The sequence below is a fragment of the Mustela lutreola genome, chromosome 15 (assembly GCF_030435805.1).
Source record: "Mustela lutreola isolate mMusLut2 chromosome 15, mMusLut2.pri, whole genome shotgun sequence".
In the NCBI taxonomy this organism is placed as follows: domain Eukaryota; kingdom Metazoa; phylum Chordata; class Mammalia; order Carnivora; family Mustelidae; genus Mustela; species Mustela lutreola.
The window spans coordinates 7,381,427-7,405,570 of record NC_081304.1 but is presented as its reverse complement, the minus strand read 5'-3'; the positions used below and the strand labels follow the sequence as shown (position 1 = coordinate 7,405,570).

The window sequence follows — 24,144 nt, the reverse complement described above, 5'->3', positions numbered from 1 at the left end:
GCTCCCGTTGATGCATGACCCAGTCCTGTTCACACTTGGAGGCCCAGCTGAAATGCCACCTCCTCCAGGCAGCCCCCCCCCCCCTGTGATCTTCCCCCAAGATTCCTCACAGGGCTTTCTGTCCCTGCGCCACAAGAAACAGGAGGCCTTTTGCTCCCATTTTCTTCCTGAAGTTAGATATTATGGTGCCACAGTAATGAAATGAAAACATGGGGTTATTTGAAACATGTGGTCTTCCCTAATGGGTCCTAACACACCATAATGCAATGCTCCTAAGAGCCTGTCTTGCTCTCTATTGGAGCTGCCGTGTGTAAACCGTGCTTGGTACTGTTTAGTGGGCGCAGAAAAAAACAGTTGTTGAATAAACGCACCGAGAAAGGAATGAACAGGTTCCAGGGAGGACAAAACCAGCCAGGTGCTGCCCAGGGCCCGATCCGAACATGGCACATGGTAGGGGTGTAGGGGCTTAGGCCTGGCCTCGTTGTCAGAGGCTCCCTGACCCATGCAACAGGTAACCCCACCAGGCTTCGCCGAGCGCTCTGAGGGTAAAGCGGTACCAACCTTGAACAATCCTTCGGGTCATTCCTGGCCGCCCGTAAGGGCTCCCTAAATGTTCACGCTTATAAAACCTAATCTGTCTGGTGTATTTTCTTACTTTTCTACACAGGCTTAATTTCATTACAAAGCACTTCCCAGGGCTTCCCAGGAAATCACAAAGACTGCATACTTATTAGGAGAGGCGTGCCATTGGCTGGGAAGTCCTTTTCCATTGAGATTTACTGGTGCGCCATGCAATTTTTCTCCCATACTTGGGCTCTTATTTTGAAAATGAACTTGGAATGCAGCCATACTTGGTTTTTAAAAGTTGCATCAAGCAAGCCCCGGCCTCTTCAAACCTCAGTCTTTGTGTGTCACCAACACCCCTCTGGAGACAGCCCGTCTCCCCTTTCCGTCCCCGAGTCTACCCGGAGCACCCGTTAGGGCCTTGCTCGCATCTGATCTTGTGTGTTTGTTTATAAGCAACGTGGACCTTTGTTTATTACCATATCACAGGAAAAGGGCTGGGTGGGTTTCTACCCATTTTGGAGAGTCTGTTTTGGGTGGTCTGACTTGGACTGGAAACCAGGCGGCCTGTGCAGAACTGGCTCTCAGAGGGCCTGGGGGGAGGGGCGCTTCACAACGTCAGGCCATCATTCTCCAGAGCCGCTGAAAGGCTGGGGACCCCGCCTGCATGGCTGCTGACCCCGGTGGGGGTACGCTCCCGTGGAGCACGTACCATGAGTCCCAGCTGCGGTCGCTGTGGAGGATGCTCTCCGTACAGCCTCTCACGGGGGCCAGCGAGCAATCCTAGGGTCTGCTTATTTACGCCGCAGCAAGGGCGTCCGAGGGACACCGGCTGCTCTGTCTCGGAGTCTGTCCCCTCCAGCCCACCAGGAGCTCCTTGGAGGCAGGGTCCTGTCTCTGTTATCTCCATGTCCCTAGAGTCCATGCTCAAGGAACGATTGCTGAGTGACCCCTCAGTCGTGCACCTCTGAGGATGCCAGTCCCGGAGCCTAGGGCACCTGCGGTGGCCCAAAGCCAATGGCCTGGTTTTCAAGAACCGTTCCAAAGCAAAGAGACCCCAAGGATCCTGACCGCCTCTCCCCAGAGCCCCGTGAAGAGCCCGGCACCGCACGGACCTGACTCCATCCCCTGTCATGGCCCCAAGAACAGTCACTTGGACAGGGTGCCATAGTGCTGAGTGGGGGTGAGCTATGAAGGACCCCTCCCCCTCATGGAGTCAAGGAGCGGGAGGGGCCGGGATTCAAGCCCAGCCCCAAATACCAGCCACAACTTTTCACGGGAGCCTCTCCCTGCTCGGAGCCACCCTCCGATGGGACTGGATGGTCCCCTGAGGGAGCCACTGGGCAAAGCTCCTGGGGTAGCTTTCTTGGGGACAACCTTAATGCCTCTGGTACTTTGATCTGGGTGTGTGTCTTTATCCTTTGAAGATAAGCTTGAGCTTTGTTTTTTTTCTTTCAAGAAAACCCACAGTTACTTGTTCTCGAGAGTGTCTCATTGGCTGGTTCTGAAGGCCATTCCGGAAAGGTGTGAGGGTGACGTCACCGGCTTTGGGACAGGGGAGAGCCAAGGAGCCAAGCTGGGCTCTGGGTCAGAAGGGCCCGTGGATAGGGTCCGCCTCCACACTTCTTGGCTCTGGGGCCTGAGCCAACTCAGTGAAGCTCTCTGAGCCTCAGGTCCCCATCTGTACAAATGACAGGACACGAAGGCCATTCGGAGGGTCACTGTGATTGTGGTGAGGCCTGTGGGATGGTAAGCACAGCAACCAGGGCTGGTGACCCTGCCCAGCGGCACTACTCTGAAGGGCCACACCTCTCGGAAAGTGTGTGTTCTGATCTTGGTCCAAAAGGGATGGCTTGACAACCGTGAACCTTTGTCTGTCTCTCCTGCTAACGTGCTTGGTCTTGACTCGTTTGCCTAGCTTCTCTCATGATTGACCCTTCTGTGCTTTAACCACACCCTCTGTGCCAAGACAGACACTGGGGAGGTGACCGACCTCAGGACTGTCACAAGTCTCTGTCTTCATGAAACTTAGCTTGAAATAAATTAACTTAACTTGAGATAAATAAATCCAAATCAAACCCCAAACCAGGCGGGGCTCTAAGCCTGGGCTGGGCTCCACTGCGCCCCCTAAAAGGGAATGTGGGAGTTCTGCTGTGACAACTGGCTTCTGGAACCAGGAGGCCTCCCCTCCCCAGGGCATGTGCTCCTGCTTCCCTCCCCGTTCGGGACTGGTTCCAGATTGTTATGGAAACTGCATTCAAGTGATGGGCTTGTTTCAAACAAAAGACACTAGGGGCAAAGCGGAGATTTCCAGGGACTCTGCTGGGTCTTGGGGGTGACTGAAGTGAGATGGTCCTCAGATAAGGATTCGTCTGAATCTGAATCATTCAGTGACTCCCTCAAGGCTGGGGGTCCTGGCCACCAGCTCTGCATCCTGACTTTTGCGGAGATGGCCATGGGCCATCTGGAGACACCCGGGCAGGACCTCCCTCCCGGAAAGGTCAGTGCCCAGCCAATGAGTGCGCAGGACCGAGGCCCTCTGTGGGAGGTCAAAGGGGGCTAATCAGAGCAGCTCGGAGTGTCCCTTCTGCTGGTTCCTGCCTTTTCTCTCCATAGACAGGAGCCCGGCGTTAAGGAGCCCTCTGTCATAGCCTCATGGGCAGAGGGAGTCCCTTTACTTGAACTTTCCCTTGAGTGCCTGGAATCTAAATGCTCACTGCCCTCCTTGGGGAGAAAGAAAGAAGAATCGTGCTTCCGTGGAGCACGGGGCCTTGGAAGTCCCAGGACGGATATGGCCACAAAGTGTTAAACACTTAAAATAAGAAGCCATAACCTGAGTCATGTGAGTTCCTGCGTTAGCCAGGCTAAGTTGGCGTCTCTGTCCCTGCCAGCTCTGTCTGAGCTGCGCTGTTGTTAGCTTCAGCCTTGTGGGCTCTGCCAAGCCCTGGAGCTGAGCAAAACAGTAGTGAGCCAGAGGCCCCGGGGCCACCGGGCCCACGACTGGATCGGGGGATGGGGCACCTCCTACCCGCTGACAGCCTCGCTCCCTGCTGGCAGCCCTTTGCTCCTGTCCTCTCCCAGGACTGCGCAGAAAGGGTCTAGGGCGTGGGACGCGGTGGGCAACCACCGGGCTTGGCCAAGGCCAAGATGGCCGAGTGGGAGGCCATGACCTTGCCTCACTGGAATGCACTCACCCCCTCTCACCATCGTCTGGGACAGTGTCCCCATGCGGCCCACTTAACGGCAGCCTCTCCAGAGCTGTGTGTCTCCCCGAGGCACCATCTCCTTCTTCAGATGGAAGCTGACATTCATCAGACAGCTGCTGTGTGTGCTTGCTAAGACTCGTCTCAGCAATCCCACTGCCCCATGATACAGCCTCTTACTGTCCCTGCCTGTTCCACAGACGGAGAAACAGGCTCAAAGAGGTCGTGTGCTTCACCCCGGATGCCCTGGTGCACAGGCAGCAGAGCCGGGATTCAAACTCAGGCTTGAGCCTCCAAAGCTGAAGGCCTCACCCCTCCATCCTTGGGGCTCCAGAACTTTCAGCTCGCGGTTTCGGGAGCTCGCTTGGACCTAGACGAGCTAAGCTCAGCCCTGGCAATACGGGCCTCCTTCTCCTTGTCCTCACGAGCTCCTCTGCAGGCCAGAGCGCGTGGGGACACTCCAGACGCTCTAGAGGACTGGGCTCTTGGGGGCTCTTCTCTGGTCAAGGTTACAGGCCTCCATTAGCCCTGGAGCAAACTCTGAGCAGAGCTTTGGAGGGGACGGCGGGTCCACAGACAATTCCTGGCTAGTTTTCTGGGGCTCCATAAAGGGCAGGAGGCAAAGAAGCCCAGGTTCTGGGCCATCGCGCAGGCCCACAGTCTGGGAAGGGGCTGGTCCCTGCTCCCGCCCCTCACCTGAGAGTCGGAGATTTCTGAGGGTTTCTCGGTCAGGCTGCTGCTCTCTGCCGGGATGAGGTCATTGTACTTGGTGACGTCCTCGTCAGAGTAGTGGAGGCTGCCTGGGCTGGGCCGGGGAGGCGACCTGGAGGGAGGGGGGGTGAGGCTGAGAAGTGGCCCTACCCACAGCGGCGGGCCTGGCCAGGAAGGCCACAGCGGGGCCTGGTAGGGCACTCACCCTGGGTGTCTGTCGTATACTCCTCCCGTATTCCCCACAGGCTTGGGCCTTGGGCTGGGGAACCCCAGGGGTGAGAGAGGCTCCGTTGGACCAGCCTCCTGAATCAGCTTCAGGGAAACGGAGGGGTAGCACCCCACTTCCCACTGGATTCTCCACTCGTGGTTTTAAGGCCTCAGGCACTGGGATCACTTGGCAGGAATGTTACAAAGCCTTTTGGAACCCCGAGGCCTCCCGGATCAGAATCCCAGGTGAGGCCTGCGTGCCGGCGCGACAGGCAAACCCTCCCCCAGGTCATTCCTGACCTCACCAAGGGAGCTTTAGACGGTTAATGCAAAGGGTTCAGAGAAGAAACGAAACCACTGCCTCCTCCCTCCAGATCTGCTCAGAGACCAGAAATAAATTCGGGCACGGAGTCCTGCCCTATTTCTGAAAATCAGCCTTTGAGAAAGTGCATTTCCCAGTGAGTTAGAGCCCTGACTCTGTGTCATCTGCACCAACATGCAGGACAGGGCACCTGAGCACTCCACCTGCCTCGGGTGCCCGGAGGCTGGAGGCAGGGCTGTGCTTTCCAGAACCCTTGAGCTGAGGGCAAGGGCAGCGGGCTGGGCAGGCTCCTGGGGTGCCCAGCAGATGGCTAGGGTCTTTCATGACCCTGCCCTATCCGTGCTTCCTGGGGACCGGGCTCAAGGGAGGCCCTGCTGAGGGCCTGGCATCCTGAGGTCTGCCCAGCCTGCTCTAGGAAGGGCTCTGGAACCATGGCCCTGAACGCCGGCTGCCCCCACCCGGGGCCAGCTGTGCCTTCCTACAGAAGTGCTGTCCTGGGACCAATCCCATGGCCTGGGAGTATGTCACAAGCAGCTCCCCTGCTACCTCCAACCTCTTGGACTCTATCCGCACTGATATGATTCCAAATAACAAAGCCGCATCCTTAACTACTTAAAAATAAAACCATAACAATAGCGGCAGCAGCCTCGTGTAGGCGCAATGGGCAGACACGGGACGCTGGGACAGGAGAGAAGGAATGTCGGGCTCAGGCCGTCTTGACCATGAGCAGGGCAAGTAGGGGCTGACGGTGTCACCAGGGCTGGGTCAGACTCCAGGAGCCCGGGGCTGGTTTGGCGCCAAGAGGATTTCTGTGTGTACACAGCAGGGTAGGGGACACGAGGGGCCCCTGGTGTGTGTACTCTGGGGGCGTGAGAGGCAGGCAGGCCGGGCCATCCGTGAAACGCCCCCTTGTTCCATGTGGCAGGGCCCCGGAGCCAGCGCGGCGGGGCTGCGGTGGACCTGCTGGGCCCACCACCGCGGCCTCAAATGGCTCTTTCTTTGGAAAGCTGGCTTTGGCGGGGGATGAGAGCGGGGCCTGCTGGCCTGTGCGCCCCTCCCTCTGTCCTCCTGATGAACACACACATCGCCTCTTCCCTCCAGGACGAGACAGAGAGAAGCTTTGTGAGCTGTGCCTGGCCCGCGTGCCCCTCCGATGAACTGGGAATGTTAATAGGGCTGAGGCCAAAAGGACAGGCGCTCCCAGGCGGCAGACCAGCCTCCCCCAGCAGCTCTCCTGCGATCCCTGGAGCATAAAACTGCCAGGTCACATCAGGGGAGGGTCAGGTGGGCCTCAGCAGCTGCCCGGGCCCTTGGAAATGGGCCACCTAGCCCGTGCCGGGAAGTGGGGTAGGGGAGGGGACCCCGGGTTGGAGAGAAGTCAGGAAGAAACAGAACCGAGGGTACTGCCAGCCGGGACTTTTCCTGACTGGCTCTTCCCAGGTGCTGCCGTTTGAGGATGATGCTAGGAGCACGGGCTCGTGGGGTGAACAGGAGAACACTGGTCTGTAAGACGCGTGCGTAAGGGCCCAGGGGAGAGGGTGTCTATACTGAGTGCCCTTTCTTTCCAGAACAGGGAGGAGGCAGGTAAGGCATAGGCCATGATGGGGGACTCCAGGCACCCATCACTCGAGTGTGTCTGCCTAGCCTACGTGTGTGGGGCCCGCCTCACTGCTGGGGCCGGTGGCTCTCGGGCCTTGGCCTGTTCCTCCAAGCAGCTGGCTCTAAAGGGCAGTAGGTTGGGTCGCAAAATTGTTCAAGTTCTTTGCACTTGGCTGTCCTTGTCAGAAGCCCTGTGTCCTCACCTCCTTGTGATGTCCCCTACTGTGTTCTCACACCGGCCTGGGGCCCCCACAGCCTGGGTGTGTTGCCTGGGCCCTGTTGACTGTCCCCGGCCCCTGAGCCCAAATGTCATCGCTGGCACAGTGAGACCAAGTGGGCACAGCCTGCTCTGTGGCCTTCCCCAGAGTCTTCCACACCCTGGCCCTGCTGGCCCCCAAACCTCTGGCCTCTGCCCCCCACCCGTGCAGAGAGCCCTCTACCTGGTATACAGGCCGTTCTTCCGGCAGAAGGAATTCTTGACGGACAGCCTCCGGTTGTTGAGTTCCAGAGCAGGGAAACTGCTTTCATCCAAGCTCATCATCTCCCCGTGGCCGAGGGCACCAGCCTTGGCATTGTTCCCTGGGCGAGGGCGGGGTGGGGGAGACAGGATTCAGTCACCTATGTCACCCTTTAGACCGCTGGCCTCCCTTCCCCCACCCGGCCAGGTGGCTCATTCTCTCTCTCGCTACGTGAGACCAAACGGGAGATGGAGGCTGTACCCAGGGGCCCTAGGCTGCTCCTCCTCGCAGGGCAGACGCCTTCCTAGGAGAGAGAGGACCCCCGGCCCCACCTTGCCAAAGCAAAGGCAGACCCGTCTGGCCGGCGGGGCTTGGTCTCAGCTCACCAGAGTCTGTCTTCTTGGAGTACTTCTTGCTCTGGCCTCGGATAATGAGCACGAAGACCAGGAGGAGGATGAAGATGAGGCCCACGAGGGCAATGACCACCAAGAACCACCACTCCTCGTAGAAAGGGTTGGCCTTCTGGGCTAGAACACGAACGGGGACGTCAGGTCCGGGGTGCTAGGCCGCCTCCCGCCTCCACGCCTCCCGCTGCAGCGGGGACCCTACCACAGACCCCAGGCAAGGTCTGTGCCATCCCAGTGAGGCATAACCCAAGACAAGGTTGGGAGGGAGAGCTGAATCTCAAGTGCCAGTAAGGGGATGCCTGGAGGGCTGCTCTGAGCTCTGAGGCTGCCTCTGGACTTACCAGGAAAAAGTGTGGGGATTGATTAGTGATGTCTGCCAAAGACACAGAATAAGAAGCCCTGGTGTGCGTGCTATTTTTTGTTTGTTTTGTTTTGTTTTTTTATCTCCCCCTCTTTCCACCCATGGCCTAGGGGCTACCTGGACAGGCAGGCCCCAGATTTGTATTGGAAAAGTACCCATCTGGCCTTGGTAGGCCTGGGAGAGTTGCTCCCCAGGGTCAGGACTCCCTCTTTCTCCAGTGGTTGAGAGTGAGGGCAGTCAGGGGGGTGGACGGGAGCAGGTCTTCGGAATGCCTCCTCCAGCCAGACCTCCCCTCCCTTCAAAGCCCTCAGTACCACGCTTTTTGCACATAACCACCACGAATCCAGGGGGCTGCCTGACGAGGGGCTGGCTCTTCTGTCTCCCGTGATCTGGTTTTATCCATCAGGACAAGGGAGAATGTGTGTGTGAGGACAGAGGCAGCCAGGTTTCTGACACTCCCCCAGTGGGTTACAATTTTGAGCTGTGTTTCTGCCTTGAGGGAAGGGGCGTTGGTAATAAAAGTTGGTTAGTGGCTGGATTTGGGGTGATGGATTTCGGCATTAGAGTCCTCTGCGAGTCCTCCAAGATATGCCGGATGGGAAGGATGAGAGGGAAACGGGGAGGGATGGCAGTACTATTCCCTCCAGCCCTGGACACTGCTTCAGAGACCGCGGACTCTGTTTTTTGGGGTGGTTTCCATAGAAACATGTAGTTTATGGCCAGGGTGAATCTCTTGGGTGATGAGCTCAGAGAAGGTCTTCTGACTCATCCACAAGCCCCACTAAGCCCCCTGCCCAGGGCTTCTGGGATCCTTGCAAAGGAACCCCAAAGATGCCCACCCCCCAGCTTCTTCTGGAGCTCAAAGCTGACCCAGGCCCTGGCCCAGAGTTCACTGTTGGCAGAATTGAGAAGACAATACATTTTGGTCCCCACCCCAACACATCTGGGGCTCTACTACCTGCCTCTCTTCTTTGCCCACCACCAGCCTCTGCCACGAGGCTCTTTGACGGGGTGCCGGTCCCCCCCACCGGCAGTACCTGGCACAGACTGGGAGGGGCTGCTGGGGGTCCCGAAGCCATAGTCATTGACAGCGATGACCCGGAAGTCGTAGCTCACGCCTGGCTTCAGGATGTCCATGCTGAACGTGTAGGAGGTCACCTCCTTGGGGATGTCTTTGATGAGGATGTCCCATAGCCCCTCGTCTGCAAGAGGGTTGAGAGGGAGACACTTCGTGACGGGGAGCCCGCTCTCATCCTAGCTGTTGCCCCTGAGAGCAGGGCCTGTCTGGTCTGCCCCATCAACGCTGAATCTTAGAAGGTATTTTTCAACAGATACCTTTTTGCAGTCTCTGACTCTTTGTTCCCTTTATTAAAATGCTTGTAAAATATATATATTAATAAAAACACGGAGCGTGTAGAAAATACGGTCCCAACCAACCCCGTGCCATCGGCCACAGGCGGCTCAGCAGTCTGGTGACTGTGCGGAAGTCAGATCGCCCGTTCTCACATCCTTAGAGAGTGCGGGTCAGCGTGACTCCAGCAGGCCGCCTACGATCGATCGTGGCACACGGGCACACCCTCCTTTCCCTCACTGGGCCCCTCTTCTTCTCATCCCCCTGCCTATTCAAAATACACACAGTAGCGGCATCAGGTAAAAAGAAGATCCTTTTTGAAAGTAGCCGCAGGAGGGCTAGGTTCGCCGGGGACGGTGAGGGCGGACGGCGCCCACCCTCAGCAGCCTCCTCGCTGAGCGGCAGAGATCTGAGGAGAAGGGGCCCAGACAAGCCTAGAGGGGTCCCCCATCGGTCCTCCAGGTGCGCTGCCCCTAGCCACCCCATGCTTTGCGCTCCTGACTTCCCTTCCAGTCCTGCTGCCCCCTTGCCTGCCGCTCTCTGGGTCTCGCCCCCCTGGGGACCTAATTCATTTCCGCCTCATTCAAAAGGAGCAGCGGGCATGGGGCCCCCCCCGCACAAGAGAAGTGCGAGCTCCTGCCAGGCCCCGGGATGCGGAGGCCGGGCGGGGGGCCCTGGCCAGAGGCTCCATGCGGGGCCAGTGGGGCTGGCGTGACTCTGGGAAGGATGGTGAGTCCCCCTCCCTGTGCTGGGGAAGGGCTGACTTGGCAATTAAAGGGTTAAACAACCTTTTACACACGGTCCAGGGGGTCCAGAGAGCTTAGAAGCACCTCAGTGGGCTGAACTCCTAGGTCCTCCAGGGAGGTCGCCTCAGGACCTTGGATGAGCTCCTGCCGCAGCCTCAGCCTCAGCCTCAGCCTCGGTGGGCACGGTCTCTCCTCATCCGTTCCTGAACTCGAGTAGGGGAGGAGCCGCCGTGGGTCCGCCGGCTACGCACCGGCTCCGGCCTGGCCCGTCCAGGGGCTGACGGATTCCGGATTCCGCCTTCCCCACACTGGCAGCCGCCCCCCACCCCCCGCAATGTCAGGAACTTTAGCACCATCCCCTGCCCTGTCACCTCTGTACTGGGGACCAAGAGAGTGTCGGCATCTTCCAAAGCTGCCTTTTGGCCGTGCCCATCCAGATCCCTCCCCCTGGCAGCCGTGCCCCCCCTCCCCGTGGGCGTCCCCCTGTCCTCACAAAGGCTCGGGACCCTGAGCTTGGCCTCGTTTTCTCTCTCAGGTCTCTGTGTTGGGTGCTGCCTCACGCACCCTGTGGCTGTCCCCGGCTAGGCTGTGCTGTGCTGTCCCTCCGGGGCCAGGACCGTGCCCCATTCGCTTCTGCAGCCCAGCGCCCAGCACGGGCGACCTCTCAGTGTTGGGGAGATGACTGGATGCAAACCTTCTACCCCGACCTTCTCTGAACATCATGGGCTGCGATTTCAGGGCTGCAGACCCCGAGATCCGAGTTTTGGGGTGCAAATCCCTTCTCCTCTCACGCCCCCTGAAAGCTCTCATTCGCTTTCGGTGACAGTCACAGCGATGGCGATGCTAGCGATGGATGACCCAACAGCAGTGACTCCTTCCTTGCCGAGAGCTGTGGTTTTAAGGGCTTTACCTCTCACACCCGCGGCGATGGCGGGGAGGAGGAGGAACCACTGGGTGTCCAGGATGGTGCCTTTTGAGGTCCGCGGCGGATTCAGTGTTGGCTGGGCGGGCTCGTCCGGGACCCTGTGGCCTGGCAGAAGCTGGGGTCTCTGACCTACTGTGTGACCAACCTTGCTCTGCCCCGCAGAAACAAAGGGTAGGACCCTGGTAATGGGGCCAGGCCTGAAGCTGCTGGAATGTCATGCTGGGGCTCCGGCCTCCAGCCCCCGCGGTCAGCTGGTATGCACGGCAGGGCCCCTGGCTGGAAACCTTGAGTGAGCCCCTCGCTCCTGGCTCTGCAGTGCCTGGCAGCTTCCAGTTTGTAGGAAGAGGGCCTGTCTGGAGATCCTAACCGACCATGAGGCGGGGAGCACAGGACAAGAGCAGTTTCGTCCCGGAGAGGACGGGGGCGCGGAGGTGGGGAGATGTCTCCAGCAGCCACAGGCAGAGGCGCAGCTTTCCCCTTGCCGCTGCCCTCCCAGCCTTCAGGGGGTCCCTCCTTGAATCCACCTGTGTGCACCCAGGCACAGCCCCAGGTCCCATGCTGGGCCTCCCAGGGAACGCTTGGAAAATCAGCAGGCCCGGTGTCCAGAGCCAACATTCCACAGCCTGGCATCCCGGCCGGCCAACTTGGGACGGAGAGCAGAGGCACAGGCGCCAGTGGGGAGAAGCACGTGGTGCTCTCCTGGCCAACTCAGCAGCCGGCACCGCGGGCTGGGGAGGGACCATTGCGGGTGGGGGGGACAGCCAGCCCTGCATATACCTTCCAGCTACAAAAGATCATGGACTGGAGTAGCTAAACGTAATAGCGATTGCCACTGCCATTACTAGCACAAGATGAGGGCAATGGGGGTGTGTGTGTGTATGGCTGCTTCCCGGAAGAGCAGGCGTGCTCTCTTGGCTGTTGAGATATTAGCGCTCAGTGACCCACGGTATTCAGCTTGCCTTCGGGATGCTTTGGTGCCCTCGTTAGAAGTATTAGCTACTGATATGCCTGACTACCTCCCATTCTGATTATCATTTGCTATCCATGCTGTTGGCCCTTCTCCACTTCTGCCGGCCGATCACGGGGCCGTGGATTACCAAGAACAAGCCTCTAGCTCTCCCCCCGGCCCTGGCCCCTCTGACGAGCTGGGAAACCTAGCAACGGAGCGAGCTGGCCCAGGGCTCCTGCGGGGAAGGGAAGCTGGGAGAAGCAGGTGTCAGGGCGACGGGCGATGGTGACACAGGAGCGCTGACAGCAGCGCCCTGGAGCGACTCATCAGTCCCTGATGGCTCTGGAAGTACTTGTGATTCGATTTCAGGCTTCACCACCCCTGATGCAGTTACCGGAACTGCTGAGATCATCAGAGTGGTGGAGGCGGGCCTCAAGGCGGTAGCCAGCGTCCCCCGGGGACAGCCAGCCTCCTGATGGGACACTAGTCAGTGGGGTCTCGTGAAAGACTCAGTGTTTAACCAGGGGCAGGGGCAAGGGCCAACTTTTTGCTCCTTCAGTATCCTAAATGATCTTCCGTTCGAGTTGGTCCTCACCTGGTGCGAAGTGCCATTCTCCAGGGGACCCCGGGGAGTCCCCACCTAAGGGTGTGACCCTTCATTTCCCACTTGCCCCAGGGCCACCTCTAGCTTCACCTGCAGTTGGACCAGAGCCTTCTCAGGAGAACACAAGGCCGCCGGGTGGAGGGACTCCAGCGGCAAGAGAACACAAGACCCGGAACCCACTAGAGAGGGAGGCACTCAGCCGGGGGCAGTGCGTACCTGATGGCCTGGCCTCTATGACGTAGCGGGTGATGGGTCCCTTGCCCGGGTCTCCGCTGGACCAGTGGATGGCAATGGCGGAGCTGTACCGCACGATGATGGGCACTCCAGGCGGTCCAGGGGCACCTGCAAACGGCACACGGTGGGCAAGGGGCGGCACAGCCTCCCCCATCCTGGCTCCTCGTGCTCCGGCTGGGGGACCTGCATAGCCAAACCCTCCGAGCCTGGCCAGAGTCTCTGGAAAGCCTGCGAGCACCGAGGCCCGAGGCCTGGGTCTCAGGCCTGGCCTGCTGATACAGCTGTGCTCTCTGGGTCACCCACACTCCCTTGTTCCAAATTCAAAGCCAGAAGAGGTATACAGAGAAATGCCAGGAAGGCCCCTGGAACGGAGTCAGGAGACCTGAACTCACTAGATGGGTGACTCTGATCAAGTCACATTGCCCGCCAGTGCCTCAGTTTCCCCATCTGTGAGGCCCTTTTGGACTGTAAGGCTTGAAGAGATGTGTCCTGGGGCGATGGTAGAGGTGGGTGTGATGATGGTGGAATGGGCCTAGGATAAGTGGGGGGTCGGCTTTTGAGGGGCCGAAGGGCTCCCCGACATCTTGTCTTCCAGCCTAGGATGGCAGCGTCCGCGCTGCTTCCTGCGTGAAACGCACCCACCCCCGCTGAGCCAGGGAGGAGGCTGGGAGCACCGCAGAGAAGCGTGGGCTCTGCCGCTGGCTGTCCTGGCCGGTACACCAGGGTGGCGGCCCGTCATGCCGGCCACCTGGACACCAGCCCCAGGAGCCGAAGCAGGGGAGAGCTCACTTGCGAAGTCAGAGGAGTGAGCCAGTTTCGTCTATGGAGGGTCCCAAGCCCCTCCTCTCTGGGGGTGCCTGTTCCCTGGGCTCTCACTGGCCCCCAAGCCCTGACCCTGTCCGTGGTCTACATGTCTGTCTGTCACTAGACCCGGAGCCTTGCACCCCCAGAGCTGGGCACAGAGTGGGTGCTCCCTACACACTTGTGGGAGGGGGGAACAAGTCGGTGAAGGCTGACTACCGGCCGGAGTGAGCGCCGAGTGTCGGCTGTGAATGCCTCCAGGCAAGGAGCCTGCAGTCCAGCTCCGGACTGAAGATCCTCCAGGCCCAGGGCAGCTGGCAAGCTGGACAGCAGGCCGGGGACTCCCGATCAGAGCTGGGCTGCCCACCGCTCTGCCTGTGTCCGGTCCCGACCCGTGACCTTGGAACGCCTCATCTTCCTTCCTTCCTTCTCCAACACGCATCCCGCCTACGGCTCAGGGCAAAGGCGGCTGAGGGGTCAGGGGTGTGGGACCCAGCTCAAGTGGGGTGTGAAGGGTGTGGGGGGGTGCTGTCGGGACCCTGAGTTCTCACTCTGCACAGGACAGAACTCAAGGCTGACAGCTGTCATCAACCCCTGGACCGGAAGCTTCCAGCACTCCCAGGTACCTGCCCACACTTGCTGGGCACAGCTCAGCTGTTTCACAGGGACCCCCGCTGCCTCCTCCAAACTTCCTGCCCGCCCCCTTCCCACGCCAGGCCTGGGACACTTGAAGCCCCAGGTTAGAACAGCCTGTCCTCCGGCCCTCTCCTGTCCCCACTGCCCCGCCTCCCTTTGTCCCTGCCCGCTGGCTTCCTGCTTTTGTTTCCCAGGGACGTTGGCTCAGGTGAAGAGGCAGCACAGGAGGGAGGGGGCAGGTGCAGGGCAGAGGGTGTGGAATCTTCTGGAAGCTTCCTCCAGGGGGGCCTTGTAGGCTTTGTTCCGTAGGAGCCAGCCGAGCCTAGGAGCTGGCAGGTTCTCTGCAGAACCCGAAGTGGGGAACAGAAAGTGCCCACGAGGAGAAAGTGCAGGGTGGCCGGCCCAGCCCCGTGTGGAGGAACACACCTGCCTGACAGGTGAGAGAGGCCAGGACCAGTAGCCTCTCCACGCCGCAACTACCCACCCCCCCCCACCCCTCCAGCTAGCAGCTACAGGGCAGTGACAGGAGGAGGGAAAAGGGGGAGGAGGAGGAAGAGGAGGAGGGGTTTCAGGGAAGTCTGAGACGGGCTGTGTCCTTTCCCAGGGAAGGAGGGAGCAGAGGCGGGCGGTGCTTCTGTGTTCGGGAAGGGACATCCTGCTTGGGTGACAAGGACAAATGTTGACCACAGCAGGTGCCAAAACAATTCCCCCAGCTCAAGGTTGGCCTCAAGAAGGTCACAAACTCAGACAGAACCACTCTGGGGTCCTGGTCCCTGGTGTCCCCCTCCTGTCGCCACTCAGGCCCAATGCACAGCCTGGCCTCTAAGCGCACAGCCTGGCCTCTAAGCGCCCTGCTCCTTCTTCCCTTTGTCACCTGTCTAGGGAGGACGCAGCCTGACAGGTCACCCTGCCTGTGGCCGGGATGCGCTCCCTTCCTCCCCCGCCCCCCAGGCCCCACCCTTGTCCTCTCTCGGGTTGTGGCTCTGTCCCCACTAGACCCCGTCCCCCCGCATCTCCGCACCTCCAGGATCTAGCACAGCTCCGAACACCCCCTCTGGCTCGGGGGCTGGACGCGGGGTGCGGAGGGCAGGACTCCCGTCTGCCCTGCGCTCCCTTACCTTCTCCCGGGCCGGTGGTGACGTTGGCCTCAATCTCCGGCCCGTAGGCGAAGGTCTTGGCTCTGATGCGGAACCTGTAGGTCATCCCCTCGGCCAGGTCCTTCACCTTCAGCCACAGAGGGCTGTTAGCCTTCACATCCACTGTCACGATCTTGCTGACACCTGGGAAGGAAGTACCGCATATGTGGGGGACCGCAAGGGCGGGTGGTGTTCATGGGGGGCCTTGGAGCCAGGCCACACGGCCGTGCTCCCCCAACACGCAGTCCTGCAGGCCGGTCTTGGGAGAAAGGGGTCCACGGCCGGAGAAGTTGGGAGGAGCTGGGACTGTCTGTCTGTGGAGAACACAGTGTCCCTCGGGATCTGGTGGGAAACAGCTCCCTACCGGTCTCATTGAACCACTGTCCCCCACATGTGCTCTACCCCCCGAGTTCCACAGAACTGGAATCCCGAGGGTCCCCTTTCAGGAAGGGCTCTGGGAGAGAGATCACCGGCGTCCAGAGCTGGACGGGAGAACCTGCAGCCAGGCCCTACAGCCGAGGACAGCCTCGGGTCCACCAGCAAGGGCCCTCCCCGCGGGCCCTCCATCAATGCACCCAGAATCGCGACAACCAGAGAAGAGGCTAGGATAGTTTTTGGGGGTCGAGGTTTGTGCTCCGTGCTTCCTGGGCCCAAATCCTCCCGCCTGGCAGCCTCCTCAGGAGTCGGGACCCGGGCTGCTCCCCGTGTCCCCTCTGAACAAGGTGGTGACCCCTGGGAGATGGGCTTCGCAGGTCGCAGCCCAGCGCTGGCCGTCCCCTGCCCTAGCTGTGGTTTGTTGTCCCGCTGAATGAGGGCATCGATAGCCATCGAGGACAGCACGTTAGGAGGTTAAATAAAAGAGGACCTGGCAAATGGCCAGACTATCTCATGAATAAACAGGCGTCCGATGACAGAGGGGTGGCAGCTCGAGCGGCCCTTCTGAAGGAAGTCACCCGCGGGGGGGGGCCCGGAACAGCGGCACTGGGTACCTGTTCCCTGACATTTCTGAGCAAATCCCACAGGGGTCTGGGCTGTGGTCTTCCCAACAGGAAAGGGGCCGGGAGCCCCTTGGGTAGGCCAGGCGGAGGCCACTGTGAGGAGAGCCTGTTTGGTCACCTGCACCTTGTCCCCGTGACCTCCGCCCTCTCCTTCCCCTTGGAGGGGGAGATGGCCCCTCTCCTGGGACCTGCACCTGACCATGTCTCCTGGGCTGCCCTCCCCACCCCCGCGAGTGTCCCAAAACACAGTGCTGCTCTGCCAAATGAACTAGCTGCTGGCAGGCAGATGACGAGGAAGACTGAGGGCCATTGTTTCCTTGGCCGGCTCAGGACTGCGGCCCCCTTGGCTCTCCAAGGGCTCCGGCTCTCCTTCTGGCCAGGCTCTGTAGTCAGGGAAAGGTGAGAGTGAGCAGGGGACCTCAGGCCATCAGGCCACCACCTGTGAGCCAGCCACCCCACCGAGTCCTCTCTGGGTTCTGGAACCGGACCGGCCAGCCAGGAGCCCCTCTAAGTAGATGTCTGTGCTTTCTGGGTTCACTTACATCGGCGTGGGGGTAGAGAGCTGGCAAGGGTCTGACATCCAAGGTCAGGGTTAGCATGGCCTGGCCTGGGAGCCTGGCAGCAGGGAAGGGTCCCCACCAAGGCCTGGAGGAAGGGGTAGGGCAGGGGTCACGGGGGGCTCTAGGGACAGCCAGACGACCAGGGCTCCAGGTGAGAGGAAGGCAGCTTGCACATCGGGGTTCTTGAACGGAGGTTCACGGGGAAAGGGGGGCAGGGACACCCCCAGACTTGTACTTTCCGGGGAGAGGCTCCAAGGCTCTTAACAGGTTCTCAAACGAGTTCCTGACCCCACGAGAGGCAAAGACCCAGATGGAATAAGGTCGACCCCCTAAATTCTGGGGGACAGGTACGGGAGGGGCCATCAGGGGCTCCCCGATCTTCCCAGGCGGGACGGCAGCCTGGCCGCCGTGGGACGCCGCAGCCTCCGTAGGCTCCCTTCCTCCCCTCCTCACTCTGGCCGGACTCGGGAGAACGAGGGTGCTGCTCGGTTTTGCGCCCCTTCTTGCTGCTGGGGAAATGCTCCTCTCGTCTGCCCCCCGCGTCTCCCTCTATGAGCAGGGGAGACGCTCACCCCACCCAAGGCTGTGCAGCGACCCCGACAAGAGAAGGGCCTTGGGAGTCGGGCTGGGAGGGCCCCACTCACCGTCCACTGGGGTGCAGGGTTCATACACCAGCCGGTAACCCTCCAGGACACCGTTGGGGAACTGCGGGGTCTCCCAGGACACGTTCACCGAGGTTGTGGTCAGCTCACTGAACTTGACCGAGCTGGGAGCACTGGGAGCTGCAGGGGGACAGGAGAGGGTTCGTCTTGTTCTCCCACGGACGTTCAAAGCCCTGTGTGGCTTCCAGAAACCGGCAGGAGCTCTTGGGTCTGGGGCCCAGGAAGAGAGAGGGCAGGGGGTCCTCCGAAGTCATCTGTGCCCCTCCCCTCCCCCACTGATGCTGCTAGCACTCTATTTCCAATTCCAGAGTCCACGAACGGGGAGGGAAGAGAACTGTCTTTCCCCCTAAAGTTCGAGTCCTCCCTTTCTTCCTGACAAGTGGTCCTAAATCTCCAGGGCCGCTGTGGGATCAGGCGAGATCCTGGCTCTGTAGGGCTCTGTCTTCCACCCTCCCTGGTGGGAAAAGCAGCGCCCGCCAGGGTCTCAGAGTATGAGGCAGCTGGTGAATAAGAAGATACCAGAACAGCCACGGCGTGGCCCTTCTCCGGTCCCTGGGGCCCCAGGGCTCGTCACGGAGAGACCGTGCTCTCAGAAGCAGCCCGAAATAGGGACAGTCAAACCATGTGGAAGAGATGCTTTCTTGGCCGGAGAAGCCTGGAACGACCCTGAAAGCCTGGGGGCCGTGCGGGTGGGGGTGGGGGACTCTGGTGGGGAGGACGGAGAGGAAGAGAAGGAAGCACGGAGCTGGCTTCAGGAGAGCTGACCGGGCGCACCCCCCCCCCCCCCCCGCCCCTACCGAGCTGAGGCTAATCTGGACCCCGCTTCCGCTCCAGCTCCGGGACGCAGCCTCAGCCCGCAGTCTTTGAAGGAAGGAGGCGAGCTCAGGGGGCCTTTCCTGCCTCCCCGAAGCAAGAGGGACATGGGTCAGAACACTTTGTCCTGCTGCCGGAAGCGTCCAGGCTCCCGGGGGCTCGCATCCGGCCTGGGACACTGACAGAGCGCGGTCTGGATGAGCAGGCAGACAGAGAGGCCAGACCCTCGGGAGCCAGGGGAGGAAAAGGGTTTCCCTGGAGTCGTGGCTTGGCCCCAAAGAGGACAATGCTTAAGAATTGACCCCACAGTCCGGCCCTCTAAGCAAATTAACAGGATGGGAAGCAGCAGTCTGGGAAGGATGCTCGAGGGGGTGCAGGACAAAAGGCTCGTATTTAATCCACAAGGAGGGAGCCCCATGTCAGGGGAAGGGGCTGCCGTGCCGTGAAGACAGCCCCGGACCAGCTCACCCGTCCTGGCCTCCGGCCTCTGCTTCCCCACGGGCGGGCCGGGGGCTCCTGGGCATGAAGCATCCCTACCCAGGCCTCCCCTGCTCACTGAAATGGGTAATACCTGCCCTACCCATCCCAGGGCTTCTGGAAGGAGCTGGCGGCGTATCTGCCCGAGAAGGTCTTTGGACACGATACATAGACCCAGCACTGGTCGCGTGGGCTCTAGGGTTCTGACCCTCACCATCCAGTCTCCTAACTGACCACCCCGCCTCCCTCCTCTCCCGTCCGTCAGTTTGTCTTCCGCACGGCCGGCAGAGCGAATTTTAAAAACATACACCCGATCCTGTTGGCCAACTGCTTAAACCCACCAGCGATCCCCCAGCGCACTGAGAATCCCTCCCACGCTTCCTTCCAGGGCTCCCGGACCCTCTTGGGCCATTTCCCCTCAGGTCACGCATTAAAGCTCTTTTAATCCCCTCCGGGTCTCAACGCCTTTGCACCTGCTGCTCCCTCTGCCCGGAACCCCTCCTCCAGGCTTCCCACGCTGGGCTCTTTCCCCTCAGGTCTCAGCTGTCAGCCGTCAGAGGCCGCAGCAGACAGACCTGTCCACGGCCACATGCTCACCCCTGCCCGCGTCCTTCTACTGGTCAAACTCACGGCACTGAGGCAGGGTCATCTAGACAGGTGGTTCCCATCTGTCGCACTCCCTAGGGTGGGGACCTGGGCTGCTGTGCTCCCAGCATCTAGCACAGGGCGGGTTTCTAGAAGATGCTCAGTAAATATTTGTTGAAGGAACAAAGCCGGGGCTGTGACCCCGTGACCCAGAAAGCTGGGTAGGAACAAGGCCCGGCCAGAAATGGGGTTGGCGGGCTACAAGATGTGGGGAGAACCGGGGACATCTGGGGGCTCTCTCTAAGGCTCTTTGGGGACAGCCTCTGTCTTCTGAGCACTCTCACGGAGGCACCCTCTTTTGGGGCTGTGCTCTCCAGCTCTGGAGGCCATCTCCTGGGCCTGGGGGCCCAGCCCAGATGTCTCAGCAGATAAGGCGGCTGCTTCTACCACGCCCCCCCCCCACCCCAGGAGCACAGGTGCCTGGTGCCCCCCTCCCCCACCTGCTTGCTGCGTCTGGCCCCGGGTGGGGGGACTCCGAGGCCCATCCCCCGCGGCATTGAAGGCGGCCACGCTGACCATGTAGGTGGTGTAGCTGGTCAGGTTCTTCAGCTTCACGCCGTTCTCGGCCAGGAAGAGCGTCTTCACCCGCTCTGTGAGGTTGCGCCGCTGGGCTTCCCAGAAATAAATCTGTGGGCACAGCCAATCGTGGGAGTGAGGTGGACACACTCAGCTTTCCTCCTGCCCCCCTGCCAGCCCCAGGGTCGCAGAGACGCCCTCGATGGTACCATCCACATGCCCTGCGTGCGTCCCTCAGGGAACAGTACAGAAGTATTTAAGAGCGGTTTTGGAAACCCTTCCAGAACCACAGCGAATACTTCAGTCTCTGCCGCACTAAGTCCCAGGAGAGCACAGACCCCAAGCATCTGTGCGGCCCGGAGACGGGAGGGTTTAGCACCGCACAGGACCATCAGCCCTCGGGATAGGGGACACGGTTACAGGAGGAAGAAGTCAGCTCCACTCTTCAGGACCCTGAGCTGGGGAGGGAAGTGCCGGGTGGGTAGACTCTGGCCCAGCGGAGAGGAGAGTGCGAGGACCAGCCTCTTGGCACCACCATCAGCTGGGAGCCGGTTAGGGATGCGGAAAGTCAGGCCCACCCCTCTTCCCCCTTCACCGGCTACAAAGCACCTGCTGGTTGACAAGGACCCCGCTGGTGAATTCACCTGCAGGCCTGCAGGCCGGCCTGGGGCTGAGCCCCCAGCGCCCCATTCACGAGCACAGGGACTTCGCCAGGTGATCCCTGAGCCACAGTGTTGTCCCTGAAGCTCAGGACTCCTCACTAGCGTCAAGAACTCTGAACCCAGAGCCGCGCGGGAAAGCCGCAAGCCTACCGCCCCGGCGACGATCAGCGAGTATTTGGCGCCACCTGCCGGCCGAGAATATTGCTGCAAGCTACGGACCTCAATTTCTCTATTTGCCTGGAGGAAGCCTAGTGCCAAGGTCCCCCACCTGGCACTCCGGACATCTTGTCACCCAGAAATCCTTGCTTTCATCTAGCCCCGCCCACTTTTAAAAACAGATTCTTCCGATGCGAGTAGGTATGAGAGAGAGAGTTGATGTGGTTGTTCGTGTACCGTTCCCAGTGACGGGCACTCAATATAGTGGACCAAGTTCCCGCTGAATTAGGGGTGCAGGGTCAAGGCCAAGGTCGACACCTGAGATCTGGGTGTTCTCAGCACACAGATGGGACCTGCTGAGTGCAGATGCAGACAGTGAATGTAGAAAGTCATCCCCCCTGTATCTACCACTTCACTCCCCTGCGCTTAGGGCTCCATCAGATCCAAGAGGCCAGCTTTGAGCCTTGGTTGAATCTGGACCACAGCCACACGCCGCCGCAGGGAATTCACGCTTTCAATCTTCACCGTGCTACATACCCTGGTCCACCAGCCTTGGGCGCATCTCCTACATCCGGATCTCATCCACTGCTCCTCCCTGCCCCTCCCCTCCCCTCGTGAGGCTCCTTAACCCAGAAGCAATCAGATGAGATTTTCCCCAGCTTCTGCTCTTCCTAGAATCACCACATTTCCCCTCTTCCTGGATCATTATCCGCACAGACGCGAGCCGGCATTTCTTCAGTCTTAAAACCCCCTCTGTCGACGGTTTCTAATTCCTGTTTCATTTTCCCTTTAAAGCAACACTCCTTAAAAGGGGTATGTGTCCTCGCTGCCTCCTCTCCTCCTCTCTTGAATCCCTCTAAGCTGCCCCCCCATCGGAGTAACCTATGAACTTGACCTGGCTAATGCAATAATCCTGGGTTCCGCAGGCTTTCTGGAAAGGGCCAGGAAATAAAGATCTCAGGTTTTGCAGCCACGTATCTCTGTGGTAATTCAAAAGCAGCCACGGGCAATTTGTAAACAAGTGAGTGTGGCTGTGTTCCAATAAAACTTTATTTACACAAACAAGTGGAGGGCCAGATTGAGTCCTTGGGCTATAGTTGCTTCCTAGATTTCATCTTGCTTGAGCTCTCAGCAGTATTCAGTATAACATAGTCCTCCCTACTCCGGGAAGTACGTTCTTTATGTAGGTTTTGAGACGTCAGTCCCTTTTTTTGGTCCTAGGTCTCAATTTTCATTCTTCTTGGGTTTCCTATTTGGGTCTAATCTCTGGGCTTTCACCTACATGCTGTGGACTCCACAATTCACATGTCCAGCTTAGACTCTCGCTCTCGAGCTCCAGACACGGAAACCGGCTCCATGTGACGTCTCCCCTTGGGGGTCTGACCCATGTCTCGAGCCAACTCCAGCTCTCCCCTGCCAGCTTCCTCCTTCTGCCCCCTTGTCTCTTCCGGCTCTGTGCCTAGAAGCTCCATCATCAAATTGCTTGTAAATCCTCTCTCGCTCTCCAATTCAACTCAGCAAATTCTACCAGCTCCATCATTCCAACAAGCTGGAGAACAAATACCTCTCACTACGCTGTTGGCTGGCCTCAGCCACTACCATGCCTCACCTAGATGACTCAGCCCCCTCTTTGTGGTTTTGTGCTTTCCCCATTTCAAAACCCAATCACCTGTGGCTCTCCTTTGCTCCAAACCTCTCATTTTGAGTGACAGCCAAAGCCCTTGAGGGTCCTGGGTGATGTACCCTAGGTCACTACCTGACCCATCTCCTATCATGCTGCCCTCCACACACACACACACACTGGGACGCATTGGGCTCTTAGTTGAGCTTTGTAAATGCCAAACACCCACTGACCCCAGGATCTTTGCTCTTCTTTTCCTCTTTCTGGAATGTTCTTCTCCCAGAAGAACATGTGATTCTCACCCTGTTCTTCATTTTTGCCCAAGTGTCCAGTTCCCATTAAATCCTTTCCTAACAGCCCTATTTAAAGTTCCAAACCTCCCCCGGCTCATTTGCTCTACACCCTCCACGGACCACTTTTGCCACCCTCTGGAGGAGCTTGTTTTGCATGTTGTTGGTCATCTTCTCTTAAAACTTAAGCTCATGTTTGCCTCTCTGTTCACTGCTTTCCTCCCAGACTGAGAAACACCGCTGGGAACAAAATAACAGCTCAATACACACCCATCTCTGAAAGACGGTAGCTGTGTGGGGTGACCACCTGGGCACATGTCACAGCTCGGTCGGACCCAAACCAAGCTCACTGGCTGGCGACGCCCGCCCATCATTCACGTCCATGCTAATTACCGTGGAGGTTAATGCACATCTGGGATGCGGCCATCCCAGGCCCCCAGCTAAGAATGCCAACTGTCTCCGTATTTTCCAAGCACACAGACACCTGCCGTGTGATAGACGCGGTCCGTGCGTCCGCATGTTTCCTGGGGCTACATGTTCGCTAGAGACTTCCACACCTCGACCGTCCAGTGCTACGAACGGTGGCAGGCTCTGCCCCGGCTCCTCCTCCTCCTTCTCAAGGGAGGCCTGTGCTGGGGGTCTGGGACTAAGCCTTCCCCCCAGCACTCCTGGGCAGTGTATCACCCGTCCTAGGTGAGATGCCTCCCTCCTCCCTCCCACCTCCTAGGTGGAAAAAGAGACTCCTATGTGGGTTTCTGTCTTCAACTGGGCCCCTACAGTACAAGCTAGGTGACCCGGGCACGCCCCTGGCCTTTGCGGGAACTCGGTTTCTGCCTGTGCAATGAGGGGGCTGAGCCAGCAAACCATGAGGCCTCGTGTGTGGGGGGGTGTATTTCACACTCCCCCTCTTGTTCCCCCTGGAACAACCCCCCAGCAGGAATCAGAGTGGTGCTGGGCCCTGGCCCAGGACGCAGGCCTCGGACACACCAACGGCTCTGACCAAGGAGACACAGCATTATTACTCTGCCCACCACCTCCTCTGCTGGGTGGTGGCGTGCCGTGCCCCCTCTGCCCTGCACAAGGTCAGGGCTGGCAGACCTGGCGTCTGACTCTTGGCTACCTGCTTCTTTTGTGCTCCTGCCGCACCCCCTCAACTGGGTCTCAGTTTCCTCATCTGTACAATGGGTACAAATGTTTATACTCTGCCGACTACACAGGCATTCCAGACAGTGAAGGAGTTCTAAAGGGCTCGGAGAATGCTGCAGATGAAATGAATGCTGTTAGGACGCGTGACATCCTCTAACATCTGGAAATAATTTGAATCAGAGATTTCTACATCCTCAGCGAGGGCGCCTCTGCCACTTGGTCAAATCAATATTTGTAATTAGGGTTGGCCCAAGGACCACCTGTGGGGGGGTCTTTTGCTGGCATTGGGAGTTGGGGGAGTGAGGTCAGGGGTGTTGCCTGAAGCAAGACCCAGAGGCTTCTTGCCTCTGAGCTGCGCCGGGCTAGGCTGCCGGAGAGGCCAGG

The 24,144-nt window shown here is 59.4% G+C and overlaps 1 protein-coding gene across 2 annotated transcripts in view; it reads right to left on the bottom strand.

The window, feature by feature from the left end:
- The window catches only part of SDK2 (sidekick cell adhesion molecule 2), a 246,015-nt gene that overhangs the window by 5,241 nt on the left and 216,630 nt on the right, over positions 1 to 24,144 (bottom strand). For both annotated transcript variants that reach the window (XM_059148912.1, XM_059148913.1), the window contains 8 exons: positions 19,810 to 19,996; positions 17,417 to 17,554; positions 15,197 to 15,358; positions 12,624 to 12,749; positions 8,870 to 9,034; positions 7,451 to 7,591; positions 7,047 to 7,185; positions 4,464 to 4,590 (listed from right to left, as the gene is read on the bottom strand). In XM_059148912.1, the coding sequence (XP_059004895.1) occupies positions 4,464 to 4,590; positions 7,047 to 7,185; positions 7,451 to 7,591; positions 8,870 to 9,034; positions 12,624 to 12,749; positions 15,197 to 15,358; positions 17,417 to 17,554; positions 19,810 to 19,996 (1,185 nt within the window). The remainder of the gene's footprint in view (positions 1 to 4,463; positions 4,591 to 7,046; positions 7,186 to 7,450; positions 7,592 to 8,869; positions 9,035 to 12,623; positions 12,750 to 15,196; positions 15,359 to 17,416; positions 17,555 to 19,809; positions 19,997 to 24,144) is intronic.